At 38.6% G+C, this 13,825-nt stretch overlaps 1 protein-coding gene across 2 annotated transcripts in view; it reads right to left on the reverse strand.

Moving 5' to 3' along the window:
• The window catches only part of LOC138306125 (mothers against decapentaplegic homolog 3-like), a 56,907-nt gene that overhangs the window by 29,505 nt on the left and 13,577 nt on the right, over positions 1-13,825 (reverse strand). For both annotated transcript variants that reach the window (XM_069246494.1, XM_069246492.1), the window contains 2 exons: positions 9,840-10,033; positions 8,344-8,475 (listed from right to left, as the gene is read on the reverse strand). In XM_069246494.1, coding sequence (XP_069102595.1) covers positions 8,344-8,475; positions 9,840-10,033 — 326 coding nt within the window. The remainder of the gene's footprint in view (positions 1-8,343; positions 8,476-9,839; positions 10,034-13,825) is intronic.

Raw genomic sequence — 13,825 nt, forward strand, 5'->3', positions numbered from 1 at the left:
GTCTAGAAGAGGAGACAAATTGACCTACATCTAGCCAAGAATAGATTGTGTTTATGGGTTGAGAGGGAGAATATATTTGTTATTTTCTTTTCATTTGATCAATGATTCAAGGAAATTCAATTTGAATCAAAAATATCCAAAACCAAAATATTTACCTTCATCATACACATAATATACAATTCATGAAAAATAACACTCAATATATTAATTAAATAATAAACTTATTAAATGAAATTAAAGCAATTGAGTAAAGAAAAGATAAAAATTAAGAAACACAGACATTATCACTGTGATATTAATGAATCATTGATCTCTAATAGTTTATTTCAGATTGGGGTTAAAGGTTATGACAAATATTTTTTTCAAGGGTCAAATGTCATGACATAATTTTGAGGGGGCCAACCACATTGGCCAACACTACAAGTATATATGTGGCAGGAAATCAAATTGGTAACGAATTCATAATTATTTTTATCATCTATTTTTTATTCTAATTAGGGTTACTGATAGACATAGGCCATGTAATTCTACTGTTGGTGGGTTTTCTCCGGGTACTCCGGCTTTCCTCCACCAAAATACCTGGCACATCCTTACATGACCATTACTGTTATTAGCATATCATACAAATTTTTTAGATTTTCTCACTTCAGAATTCCAGATCAAAAACTGTGTAACCATTATATAGATATATCTACAATATTCTATAGGAAGTGATAACCACAAAGCACTGACACAAATAAAACTCTAAATCATCTGTTTTCATATTCGCAGCAATATCTAACATCACATCTCGGCCGTCGAGAGTGATTTGCATTATAAATTGTATTTATAAATTGTTTCAAAATTGATGTAGAAATAAATAAAGATTATGTATTTATCTAACATTTATTCTGAATTTTAGCTAAACATTCAAATATCTTATGAGAAAAAAATGGCAACACTTTAAAATTGCAATGGATAGTTCCTTTCTGAAAATCTTGTTTGTATTGATATTTTTCATTGGTTTAGACCAGACAGAATCAATTTGGTTTTTCATTACTTAAACTTGCTGATATAGAAAAAGAGTTAACACTTCCTATAAATATGTATATTTCTGCCAGGCTTTTTTGTCTTGTTTCAGTATCGAGTTGGCCAACTTTCACAGTCTAACTTATCAGTGAACCAAATGGTAGGTTATAGATGAAAAAAATTCACACATATTTTCAAACTTTTTGTACTCATGGTACATTAAAGATGCTCCACCGCCGACAGAGCATAAATGGCATTCATCATTAGAACAATAATTGGTGTTTAATCTTGTATATATATGTCTAATTAACACAAAAAATAATATAAGATAATTTATTTTGCCTTTGATGCTTAAGCAATCAGTACTTCATTTCATACAGGATATAGTGCCACGGATTTTTTTCGGGATGCAATTAATTATTTTTTATATTTTCAACTTGAAGTAAAATTAGAAGCTCAAACTTTTCAATGGTGGTAATTATGTAAAGTAAGTAACTTTTGTCACTGAAGAAAAATATGAAATCGTCTGCTCCTGTTTTTGATAGTGAAAAAATACCAATTGTGAGCGGTGGAGCATCTTTAATCTGTTACAGTAAACATATTTATGTCTTTTATTCATCGAGACACTTTATCATGTCTTGATTCACATGTAAAAGACTCACAAGTTTGTAATATGGGATACAAGGCTGATGTCAATGGCATCACATGTTGTAAAACAATTCCATGAGATGGGGGTATTTATACAACTTCAACTCTTCTCCAGAAAATGAGAGGGCACATATAGGACACTTTTAGGGGAAGGGGCTCCAATTACGGCGGATACTGTACATGTTTCTATGTACAACCCTTATAGGTCTTGTTACTATGTAACAAGAGTTCTATGTGTAACCCTTATAAGTCTGGTTGCTATGTGACAAGAGTTCTTTGTGCAACCCTTATGAGTGTAACCCTTATAAGTCTGGTTGCTATGTGACAAGAGTTCTATGTGTAACCCTTATAAGTCTGGTTGCTATGTGACAAGAGTTCTATGTGTAACCCTTATAAGTCTGGTTGCTATGTGACAAGAGTTCTATGTGTAACCCTTATAAGTCTGGTTGCTATGTGACAAGAGTTCTATGTGTAACCCTTATAAGTCTAGTTGCTATGTGACAAGAGTTCTATGTGTAACCCTTATAAGTCTGGTTGCTATGTGACAAGAGTTCTATGTGTAACCCTTATGAGTCTGGTTGCTATGTGACAAGAGTTCTATGTGTAACCCTTATAAGTCTGGTTGCTATGTGACAAGAGTTCTATGTGTAACCCTTATAAGTCTGGTTGCTATGTAACAAGAGTTCTATGTGTAACCTTATGAGTCTGGTTGCTATGTAACTGAGTTCTATGTGTAACCCTTATGAGTCTGGTTGCTATGTAACATGAGTTCTATGTGTAACCCTTATAAGTCTAGTTGCTATGTGACAAGAGTTCTTTGTGCAACCCTTATGAGTCTGGTTGCTATGTAACATGAGTTCTATGTGTAACCCTTATAAGTCTGGTTGCTATGTGACAAGAGTTCTATGTGTAACCCTTATAAGTCTGGTTGCTATGTGACACTGAGTTCTATGTGTAACCCTTATAAGTCTGGTTGCTATGTAACAAGAGTTCTATGTGTAACCCTTATAAGTCTGGTTGCTATGTGACAAGAGTTCTATGTGTAACCCTTATGAGTCTGGTTGCTATGTAACATGAGTTCTATGTGTAACCCTTATAAGTCTAGTTGCTATGTGACAAGAGTTCTATGTGCAACCCTTATGAGTCTGGTTGCTATGTAACTGAGTTCTATGTGTAGCCCTTATGAGTCTGGTTGCTATGTAACATGAGTTCTATGTGTAACCCTTATAAGTCTAGTTGCTATGTGACAAGAGTTCTATGTGTAACCCTTATGAGTCTGGTTGCTATGTAACATGAGTTCTATGTGTAACCCTTATAAGTCTGGTTGCTATGTAACTGAGTTCTATGTGTAGCCCTTATAAGTCTGGTTGCTATGTGACAAGAGTTCTATGTGTAACCCTTATAAGTCTGGTTGCTATGTGACAAGAGTTCTATGTGTAACCCTTATAAGTCTGGTTGCTATGTAACTGAGTTCTATGTGTAACCCTTATAAGTCTGGTTGCTATGTAACATGAGTTCTATGTGTAACCCTTATAAGTCTGGTTGCTATGTAACAAGAGTTCTATGTGTAACCCTTATAAGTCTGGTTGCTATGTAACTGAGTTCTATGTGTAGCCCTTATGAGTCTGGTTGCTATGTGACAAGAGTTCTATGTGTAACCCTTATAAGTCTGGTTGCTATGTAACTGAGTTCTATGTGTAACCCTTATAAGTCTGGTTGCTATGTAACATGAGTTCTATGTGTAACCCTTATAAGTCTGGTTGCTATGTGACAAGAGTTCTATGTGTAACCCTTATAAGTCTGGTTGCTATGTAACTGAGTTCTATGTGTAGCCCTTATAAGTCTGGTTGCTATGTGACAAGAGTTCTATGTGTAACCCTTATAAGTCTGGTTGCTATGTGACAAGAGTTCTATGTGTAACCCTTATAAGTCTGGTTGCTATGTGACAAGAGTTCTATGTGTAACCCTTATAAGTCTGGTTGCTATGTAACTGAGTTCTATGTGTATGCTGTAAACCTTATAAGTCTGGTTGCTATGTGACAAGAGTTCTATGTGTAACCCTTATAAGTCTGGTTGCTATGTGACAAGAGTTCTATGTGTAACCCTTATAAGTCTGGTTGCTATGTGACAAGAGTTCTATGTGTAACCCTTATAAGTCTGGTTGCTATGTGACAAGAGTTCTATGTGTAACCCTTATAAGTCTGGTTGCTATGTGACAAGAGTTCTATGTGTAACCCTTATAAGTCTGGTTGCTATGTGACAGAGTTCTATGTGTAACCCTTATAAGTCTGGTTGCTATGTAACAAGAGTTCTATGTGTAACCCTTATAAGTCTGGTTGCTATGTGACAAGAGTTCTATGTGTAACCCTTATAAGTCTGGTTGCTATGTAACATGAGTTCTATGTGTAACCCTTATAAGTCTGGTTGCTTTGTGCATGAGTTCTTTGTGACATGAGTTCTATGTGTAACCCTTATAAGTCTGGTTGCTTTGTGACATGAGTTCTATGTGCAACCCTTATAAGTCTAGATGCTATGTGACAAGAGTTAGTCTGGTTGCTATGTAACAAGAGTTCTATGTGTAACCCTTATAAGTCTAGTTGCTATGTGACAAGAGTTCTTTGTGCAACCCTTATGAGTCTGGTTGCTATGTAACATGAGTTCTATGTGTAACCCTTATAAGTCTAGTTGCTATGTGACAAGAGTTCTTTGTGCAACCCTTATGAGTCTGGTTGCTATGTAACATGAGTTCTATGTGCAACCCTTATAAGTCTGGTTGCTATGTGACAAGAGTTCTATGTGTAACCCTTATAAGTCTGGTTGCTATGTGACAAGAGTTCTATGTGTAACCCTTATAAGTCTGGCTGCTAGGTGACAAGAGTTCTATGTGTAACCCTTATAAGTCTGGCTTCTAGGTGACAAGAGCTCTATGTGCAACCCTAATACGTCTGGTGACAAGGATCCAATGTGGAGCCCTAATAGCTGTACCCTTATGAATGATACTGTATCAAAACCTTTCAAATGACAGGTACTGAGCTTTCATGCGACAGGCACTGAGCTTTCATGTGACAGGTACTGTAATGAAACCTTTCACATGACATACACTGGGCCACCAGAGACGACAGACACACAGCTTTCCAGCTGTATAATAAGTCACATGATAGATACTAGGCTCCAACCTTTCACCCAGAGACGACAGACACCACAGCCTTCCAGTTGTATAATAAGTCTTACCACTAGTACTGCTACAGACGTGGACACACAGAGGCATGTTGATGGGCTCCCTGGCCAGGTGTGGACAATGTATGGCCATCATCCTCACCCCCAGTCAATCACACAACCACAAGGCATTCTGTCCTTAGAGTACAACCCTCAAATAGTCTTGGCAGCAAGGTCTTAGGTAAATACCGACAGAGGAGAGAAAATGTCCCTAACAAATCTATAGGTGGCAATCTCTTGGGCTTAAGCTCTCTAGAATGTTTTTGAGTGGGGAATCCTTTGGCTATAGTTATTTACTGAGTAAGTGATGAATAGCTATTGCTACTTTCAGTTTACACTTGTCTATGCTAGGGCAAGAGCGTTAGTTAAAACTGACACTGAGCATGTCAAAGATTGAAGAGTTCAGTACACTGATGTCAAGGCCAGTATACGCTGCTCTCAAAGGCCAGTATACGCTGCTCTCAAAGGCCAGTATACACTGCTCTCAAAGGCCAGTATACGCTGCTGTCCAGAATAGTAGGAAGAGTCCAATACTAAAGTTCAGAAGCTTTCATACGCAATCCTCTTTACAGCTCAGTATGTAATCAGTATATACGCTGAAGTTCTCCAAGACAGACCTGTGGAATACGCTAAATTTATACTGCACCAGAACGGATTCAGAACAAGCTGATGTCAAAGGTGTTCAACTCTTGTTTATATTCAGTCTTATTTTCCAGTATACTGCTGTACACATGCAGCAAAGTTTCAGTATATGCTGCATTCCACTTCCAGTGCTTTTCCTTGGAAATTCAGTACAGTTTCAGTGTATGCTGATGTATATAGTCACTAGTTTCAGTACATACTGATGTTGTCAAATCTGATCCAATACACTTTGTATCTGACATTCAGTATAGTTTCAGTATATACTCTATTCCACTTAATGATGTCCGTATATGCTGCTCCCCTTATGAACAAAATTTCCGTATATGCTGATGTCCACTTCAACAAAGTTTCAGTATGTCCTTAATCAGTATATACTGCTATCCACACTCAGAAATAATTCAGTATACATAGAGTTATACTAGTCAGTACAGTTTCAGTATAATGAAGTATATGATCAGTATAACAGTACAGGTAGCAGTATGATGACAGGTGTCTACCAATATTTCCCCCTTCTGCCTCCAGGCTGGCCCAGACGCCCTCAAGGGGTACAAACTGGTGAATGTTAGGGGGACTTCACCGGTCCCTAGAGGGGCCAGGCAATCTCCTTGGGGGGTCCTAAAGCGTGACTAACGGCCACTAAAAGTCACGGTCACCTCGACCACCACACACATGGATCCTCCCGACAGTCTACACACTGCCTTGCATAACAACACAAAAATCTATATTCTATGTAGAGCCAGACACACACACACAGTCCACACACACATACACATCTACCACAGTCTACCTTCAGTCTCAGTATCATACACTGTCCAAATCACCTACCAACACCTACCAAACACAATGCTACAAGTCTGTGAACTTTGGAGGAGGAGAAGTAGGATGGTTATCAGGGATTTGTATATAGGAAATCAGTGTAGAGCTAGTGAAGCTGTATATACATTGTTAGAGATATGTCTGGCATTGCATGTGTAGCAGCGTTCAGCTAATATATATCTACCTTGATTCTCTATTGCCAGAAAAAAAATCTATATTCCTTGTCTAAGTCTATTATGTCACCTCATTCTAGATGCCAGATTTTTCTCCAAATACATATTCATTAATATCTATAACAGTCATGTAATAGATAGTTCATACTTATCTATCTGCTAGATAAAGCTGATGAATATTCATATAAGATTTACATTCAACTTGTTTTAACTGGTACAGGGCCCCCCCTCTACCTAACTTAATTTTCACAGGACTAAGTTAGGATCATGAAGCATTCCTAATGAATATTCAAAAACACAAACTTATTTAAATATTCATAAGCACACACTCATGAATATTCAACTATAGTAAATTAGAATAGTTAATTATCTATCTAGATAAAGATACATTGAGATCTTGTTTATCAGCCTTTAGAGTCACGATTATCCATTTACATATTCAATATCATGATATATATCAATCAATTAGAATTTTTTCCAACACTCCTCTTTTTTACGTAAATATGTGATTATAACTGGCTATTTTCGTAGGTTAAAATTTTCACAGTTTGAACTAAAAACAGAACAAGAGGCCCAAAGTGCCTGTATCGCTCATCTGGTTTGTAATGCCAAGTAATATTTTCTGAAGGAATTTAAAGATTAAACTCTAATTTCCGTATTGGGCCCCACTCTTTCTGCTCCAGGGGGTCAGAGCCAAAATTTATACAAACTCTGTTCCCCCTCCTCCAAGGATATTCCTGACCAATATCGTTACAATCCATGCTGAACTCTATGACTAGTTGCGATTTAAAGGATTTAACTCTGTTTCCACTATTGGGACTGCTCCTCTCGCCCCCGGGGTCAGAGCCAAAATTTATACGTTTCTGGCCAAATTTGGTTACAATCCATGCAAAACTCTAGAACTAGTAGCAATTTAAAGGATTTACCTCTATTTCCCCTATTGGGCCCCGCCCCTCCTGCCCCTGGGGGGTTCAGAGCCAAAATTTATACAAGCTCTGTTCCCCTTCCCCCAATGATGCTCCTAGCCAGATTTGGTTACAATCCATGCTGAACTCTAGGACTAGTAGTGTTTTAAAGGAAATGTTGATGGACAGACAGACGACAGATGGACGATGGATGCTGTGCCAAGACATAAGCTCACCAGCCCTTTGAGCCAGGTGAGCTAAAAATTAAATTAAAGCAAATATTTGCCAGCAGACATGCAGTGGTACACTAACTACATATATGACAATTTGATGTACTCTGCTAGCGAGCGTATGTCAGTAACACGAAGTGTTGTAGATTATATGAGTATAATTAATCCATCTCATTTCGAGTTGTTTTTTTAACTAAATATTACTGTGCCAGGACTGTCACTGCTATCTGACATTTTGTAGCATGCTTCCATTTGTTGATGTGGCCTTTTTTGAAAAAAAATATGTCATTGTTCTATGGAAAGCTTGACTTCGCTATATTTTTAGAGGAGTATTTTCTTTGTCAAGCTATGCAACTGACCACCTGTATTGTTCACCGTTTGTTTTCAAAATGATCTGAAGATTATACCTATGTACAGGATAAATTTTAATTTTGTGGTCTATGTATTACATTTGGCAAAACCTAACTATAATATTTCACTGAAAGCTGAAGCAGCTGAAATCAAAGGGAGACAACTAAGTGACACATTCATTCGAAGATAATGCTGAATACCCTATGGTGTTATGTAGTTAAAGGGAGATAATTTCTTGATATATATTCAAGTAAACCTAAATATTTCATGGCTATTTCATGGCATGACACATACAATCCAAGGGAGATAATACAATTAAAGTTTTGATGACAAAATGTAAAGGGAGATAATTACCTGGTATGTTGAACATTTCATTGCTGCCCGTTGGGAAGTCTGTGTTGCCAGGTACTGTCATGGCATAGTCCTCAAGTTGTGGCAGCTTGTCAGGAACCTCTGTGTGGCGAGGGACCAATACAGGGGGCAACACTGGTAAAATAAAGGGAGAAAATCATTAATCAATCCACACTAGAGCAGTACTGGTAATGTAAAGGGAGACAATCATTAGCATATCCACACTAGGGCAGCACTGGTAATGTAAAGGGAGACAATCATTAGCATATCACTAGGGGGCAGCACTGGTAATGTAAAGGGAGACAATCATTAACATATCCACACTAGGCAGCTAGCACTGGTAATGTAAAGGGAGACTGGTAATGTAAAGGGAGACAATAATTAACATATCACTAGGGGGCAGCACTAGTAATATAAAAGGAGACAATCGTTAACATATCCACACTTGGGCAGCACTGGTAATGTAAAGGGAGACAATCATTAATTAATCCACACTAAAGCAGCACTGGTAATGTAAAGGGAGACAATCATAAACATATCCACACTAGGGCAGTAGCACTGGTAATGTAAAGGGAGACAATCATTAGCATATCCACACTACGCAGGGTAATGTAAAGGGAGACAATCATTAACATATCCACACTAGGCAATACTGGTAATGTAAAAACATACATTAACATACCAGGCAGCTAGCACTGGTAATGTAAAGGGAGACAATCATTAGCATATCACTAGGGGGCAGCACTAGTAATATAAAGGGAGACAATCATTAACATATCCACCAGAGGGCAGCACTGGTAATGTAAAGGGAGACAATCATGTAACATATCACTAGAGGGCAGCACTAGTAATATAAAGGGAGACAATCATTAACATATCCACACTAGGGCAGCTAGCACTGGTAATGTAAAGGGAGACAATTATTAGCATATCACTAGGGAGCAGCACTAGTAATATAAAGGGAGATAATCATGTAACACATCACCAGAGGGTAGCACTAGTAATTTAAAGGGGGGAATCATGTAACATATCACTAGAGGGCAGCACTAGTAAAATAAAGGGAGGCAATCATGTAACTTATCAATAGGGGGCAGCACTAGATATATAAAGGGAGACAATCATTAACAACTCACTAGGGGGCAGCACTGGTAATGCAAAGGGAGACAATCATGTAACATATCACAAGTAGTCAGGACTAGTAATATAATGGGAGACAATCATTAACACATCACTAGGGAGCAAAACTGGTAAATTAAAGGGAGACAATCATGTGACCTAACACTAATATGACTCTTAACGGTAACATTTTACTTGCTATTAACATTGATATGATCCTTGTAACTTGTTTTTCATACTACTTTTGACTTGATTTTATGTCAAAATTCACCTTAACATTAACATTTGTCTTCTGACATGTATATGATCCCTGAACTTGACATTAAGATGACCTTTGAACTTGTCAATCATCTGACCCTTGACCTATAGGAGTGAGACATTACCTGGCGCCTCCACCCTCACATAATGGTAGGGATTGACACAGACTTCATCCCTCCTGAGATAAAAGGCATACTCGCACTGCTCAATGGCCTTGAGCTCTTGGTGGTTCTGAAGGTCTGGCCATCGCCATAGGCGACAGTATATAACATGGGGTAATCCTTTCCGATGTGACACCTGTAGCCGACCATCCAGTGACCTGGAAATTACATAAAATACAATCAAATCTAAAATCTAGAAAAACAAACTTCATGCGTATGTCACACAGGTCTTATAAGACAAGTTTTTATATACAGGTGACCTCTCTATACAGGTATGTATTCATATGGTCATTATAGACAACTTTTTTATATACAGGTGACCTCTATATACAGGTATGTACACAGATGGCCTTTATAGACAGGTTTTTACATATAGGTGACATCTATATACAGGTATGTACACAGATGGCCTTTATAGACAGGTTTTTACATATAGGTGACCTCCATATACAGGTATGTATACAGAAGGTCATTAGACAGGTGTTTGCTACAATTGACTTCTACTGACGATACGGTTTGGACAGGTTGTGTTTATTTTACAGGTAGTCTGTAAGAGCAGGTTTGTATCCTGATTGTCTTCATGGACAGCTTTTCATAAACAGATGACCTCTGACCTCTGTGAATAGGGTTTTATGTTTAGTTAGTTTCAAATGCTGATGGCTTTTGGATATTAATAGAATCAGACTAAGTCAAAATAACTAAGCTGTATTCCCAAGGTTTTCGAACTGTTGTAGACTGTTTTCCTTACAGTTTTTTTTTCGAGGTCACAATGTTCAAACATATAACCATTGGTTCTTCACCTACAGGCTCAGGGTTCAAAGCAGTTGCTAGGTAACAACTGTAGGTTGGTGGTTATTCTCCATGTACTCCAGTTTTTCTCCTCTCCTTCCTTGTAAACATGGCATAGTGTTATATAATTAAATGACCCTAGCTGTTCATCATGCACATTTTGAACAGATCTAGACTTAAGGTACGAAAGACCTTCGTAAAAAGGGTGTATATTTCAATGAACTTTATATAAAAATGATTTTTATATAAATTGGCAGTGTTGTTCAACTTTTTTCAGATTCAATTTGGCTCTTCTAAATCAAAGGGAAATGAGTAGATTAATATAAATTGGTGACCATTACTTACAGTCCTTCAAGTTTGTATAAAACTCCTCTTTTCTGAACCTTTACCAAATGACCTTACTGTTTTTGTTCATTGTTGTAAGTACATATTCTGTTTTTTTATAGGGGAAACAATTTAGCCGTCGTATACAAAGTAGATTCAATATTGGTCTAGATGTTCCTGAGCGAGGTAGACTTGAGAATTGATCCACGCATTACATAAACCCTATCTTACAACATACGATGGACAATCGATATTTACCAGACTATAACACAGCTTCACCTGTTGCTGGTCTGACCACAGTATCCCTACACTCACACAGCACATGAAACAGGCCAATGGGGTTGTCAAGTCATCTTTGGAGAGGGGCCGCTTGTGGTCGAGTGACTAACATACCACCACTAGTCCAAATGATGTAATCTATATCAAGGCCATAGTGGCCAAAGTTTAAAGTATGTCTGACATCCTTAATCTTGTTACCTGCCCTTCACATCTGGCCTTCTGCCTCTTAGTGGTTAAGGCGTCTGACATTCTACCTTTAGCCCTCCCCTTCTGGGCACATAGCTATGGCACCTGACATCTACCACTAATGACCCTCCACCTCTAGGCCACAGTAACCAAGGTGGTAAACATTCTATCACTAATGACCTCCACCTCTAGGTCACAGTAACTAAAGTGTTTGACATTCTACCACTAATGACCCTCCACTCTAGGCCACAGTAACTAAGGTGTCTGACATTCTACCACTGGTCCTCCACTCTAGGCCACAGTAACTAAGGTGTCTGACATTCTACCACTGGTCCTCCACTCTAGGCCACAGTAACTAAGGTGTCTGACATTCTACCACTGGTCCTCCACTCTAGGCCACAGTAACTAAGGTGTCTGACATTCTACCACTGGTCCTCCACTCTAGGCCACAGTAACTAAGGTGTCTGACATTCTACCACTGGTCCTCCACTCTAGGCCACAGTAACTAAGGTGGCTGACATTCTACCACTAATGACCTCAATCTCTGGGCAAAGTAGTTAAGGTATCTGATATTCTACCACTAACCCTCCACATCTGGGTCACAGTAGTTAAAATGTCTGACATTCTACCACTAACCCTCCAACTCTGGGTCACAGTGGCGGAGTGGTTAAGGTGTCTAACATTCTACCAGTAGCACTCCACCTTTAGGTCACATTGACTAAGTTATTAAGGTGTCTGACATTCTAACACTAACCCTCCACATCTGTGTCACAGTGGCGAAGTTGCTGAGATGTCTGACATTCTAACACTAGCCCTAACACCTTTAGGTCACATTGGCTAAGTTGTTAAGGTGTCTGACATTCTACCACTAACCCTCCAACTTTGTGTCACAGTGGCTAAATTGTTAAGGTGTCTGACATTCTAACACTAGCCCTCCACCTCTGTGTCACAGTGGCTAAGTTATTAAGGTGTCTGACATTCTAACACTAGCCCTCCACCTCTGTGTCACAGTGGCTAAGTTGTTAAGGTGTCTGACATTCTAACACTAGCCCTCCACCTCTGTGTCACAGTGGCTAAGTTGTTAAGGTGTCTGACATTCTAACACTAGCCCTCCACCTCTGTGTCACAGTGGCTAAGTTGTTAAGGTGTCTGACATTCTAAGACTAACCCTCCACCTCTGTGTCACAGTGGCCACAGTAACTAAGGTGTCTGACATTCTACCACTGGTCCTCCACTCTAGGCCACAGTAACTAAGGTGGCTGACATTCTACCACTAATGACCTCAATCTCTGGGCAAAGTAGTTAAGGTATCTGATATTCTACCACTAACCCTCCACATCTGGGTCACAGTAGTTAAAATGTCTGACATTCTACCACTAACCCTCCAACTCTGGGTCACAGTGGCGGAGTGGTTAAGGTGTCTAACATTCTACCAGTAGCACTCCACCTTTAGGTCACATTGACTAAGTTATTAAGGTGTCTGACATTCTAACACTAACCCTCCACATCTGTGTCACAGTGGCGAAGTTGCTGAGATGTCTGACATTCTAACACTAGCCCTCCACCTTTGTGTCACAGTGGCTAAGTTGTTAAGGTGTCTGACATTCTACCACTAACCCTCCAACTTTGTGTCAGAGTGGCTAAGTTGTTAAGGTGTCTGACATTCTAACACTAGCCCTCCACCTCTGTGTCACAGTGGCTAAGTTGTTAAGGTGTCTGACATTCTAACACTAGCCCTCCACCTCTGTGTCACAGTGGCTAAGTTGTTAAGGTGTCTGACATTCTAACACTAGCCCTCCACCTCTGTGTCACAGTGGCTAAGTTGTTAAGGTGTCTGACATTCTAACACTAGCCCTCCACCTCTGTGTCACAGTGGCTAAGTTGTTAAGGTGTCTGACATTCTAACACTAGCCCTCCACCTCTGTGTCACAGTGGCTAAGTTGTTCAGGTGTCTGACATTCTAAGACTAACCCTCCACCTCTGGGTCACAAGCTGTAATATTCTAGCCCAAAAGACTTCTAGACCCATAACGGATTAACTGCTAGTGGAGCAAAGTCAATATATAGGAAAAACGTTATTTACACATTCATGTATTTTAATTTACTATCTAAGACTTCCAGTCCACAACGAAATATTCATCATATCTATTTTTATTTCATTATAATCAACTTATATTTTTATTTGCTGGTTATTAAAATTCAGTATTGCTGACGTTTTGATATTAACAGTCTTATATATATAATATGATAAAAAATTGGAGATTTCCATTGTTTTTTTACCATTTTGGACTTGTTACCTACTTAAATTCCATCCTTTTTTTACATCATGAATGTTTGTTTTTAAATCCCACCTTAGTGTTTTTATTTCAGAAT

This window comes from Argopecten irradians, chromosome 13 (assembly GCF_041381155.1).
Source record: "Argopecten irradians isolate NY chromosome 13, Ai_NY, whole genome shotgun sequence".
NCBI classification, from domain to species: domain Eukaryota; kingdom Metazoa; phylum Mollusca; class Bivalvia; order Pectinida; family Pectinidae; genus Argopecten; species Argopecten irradians.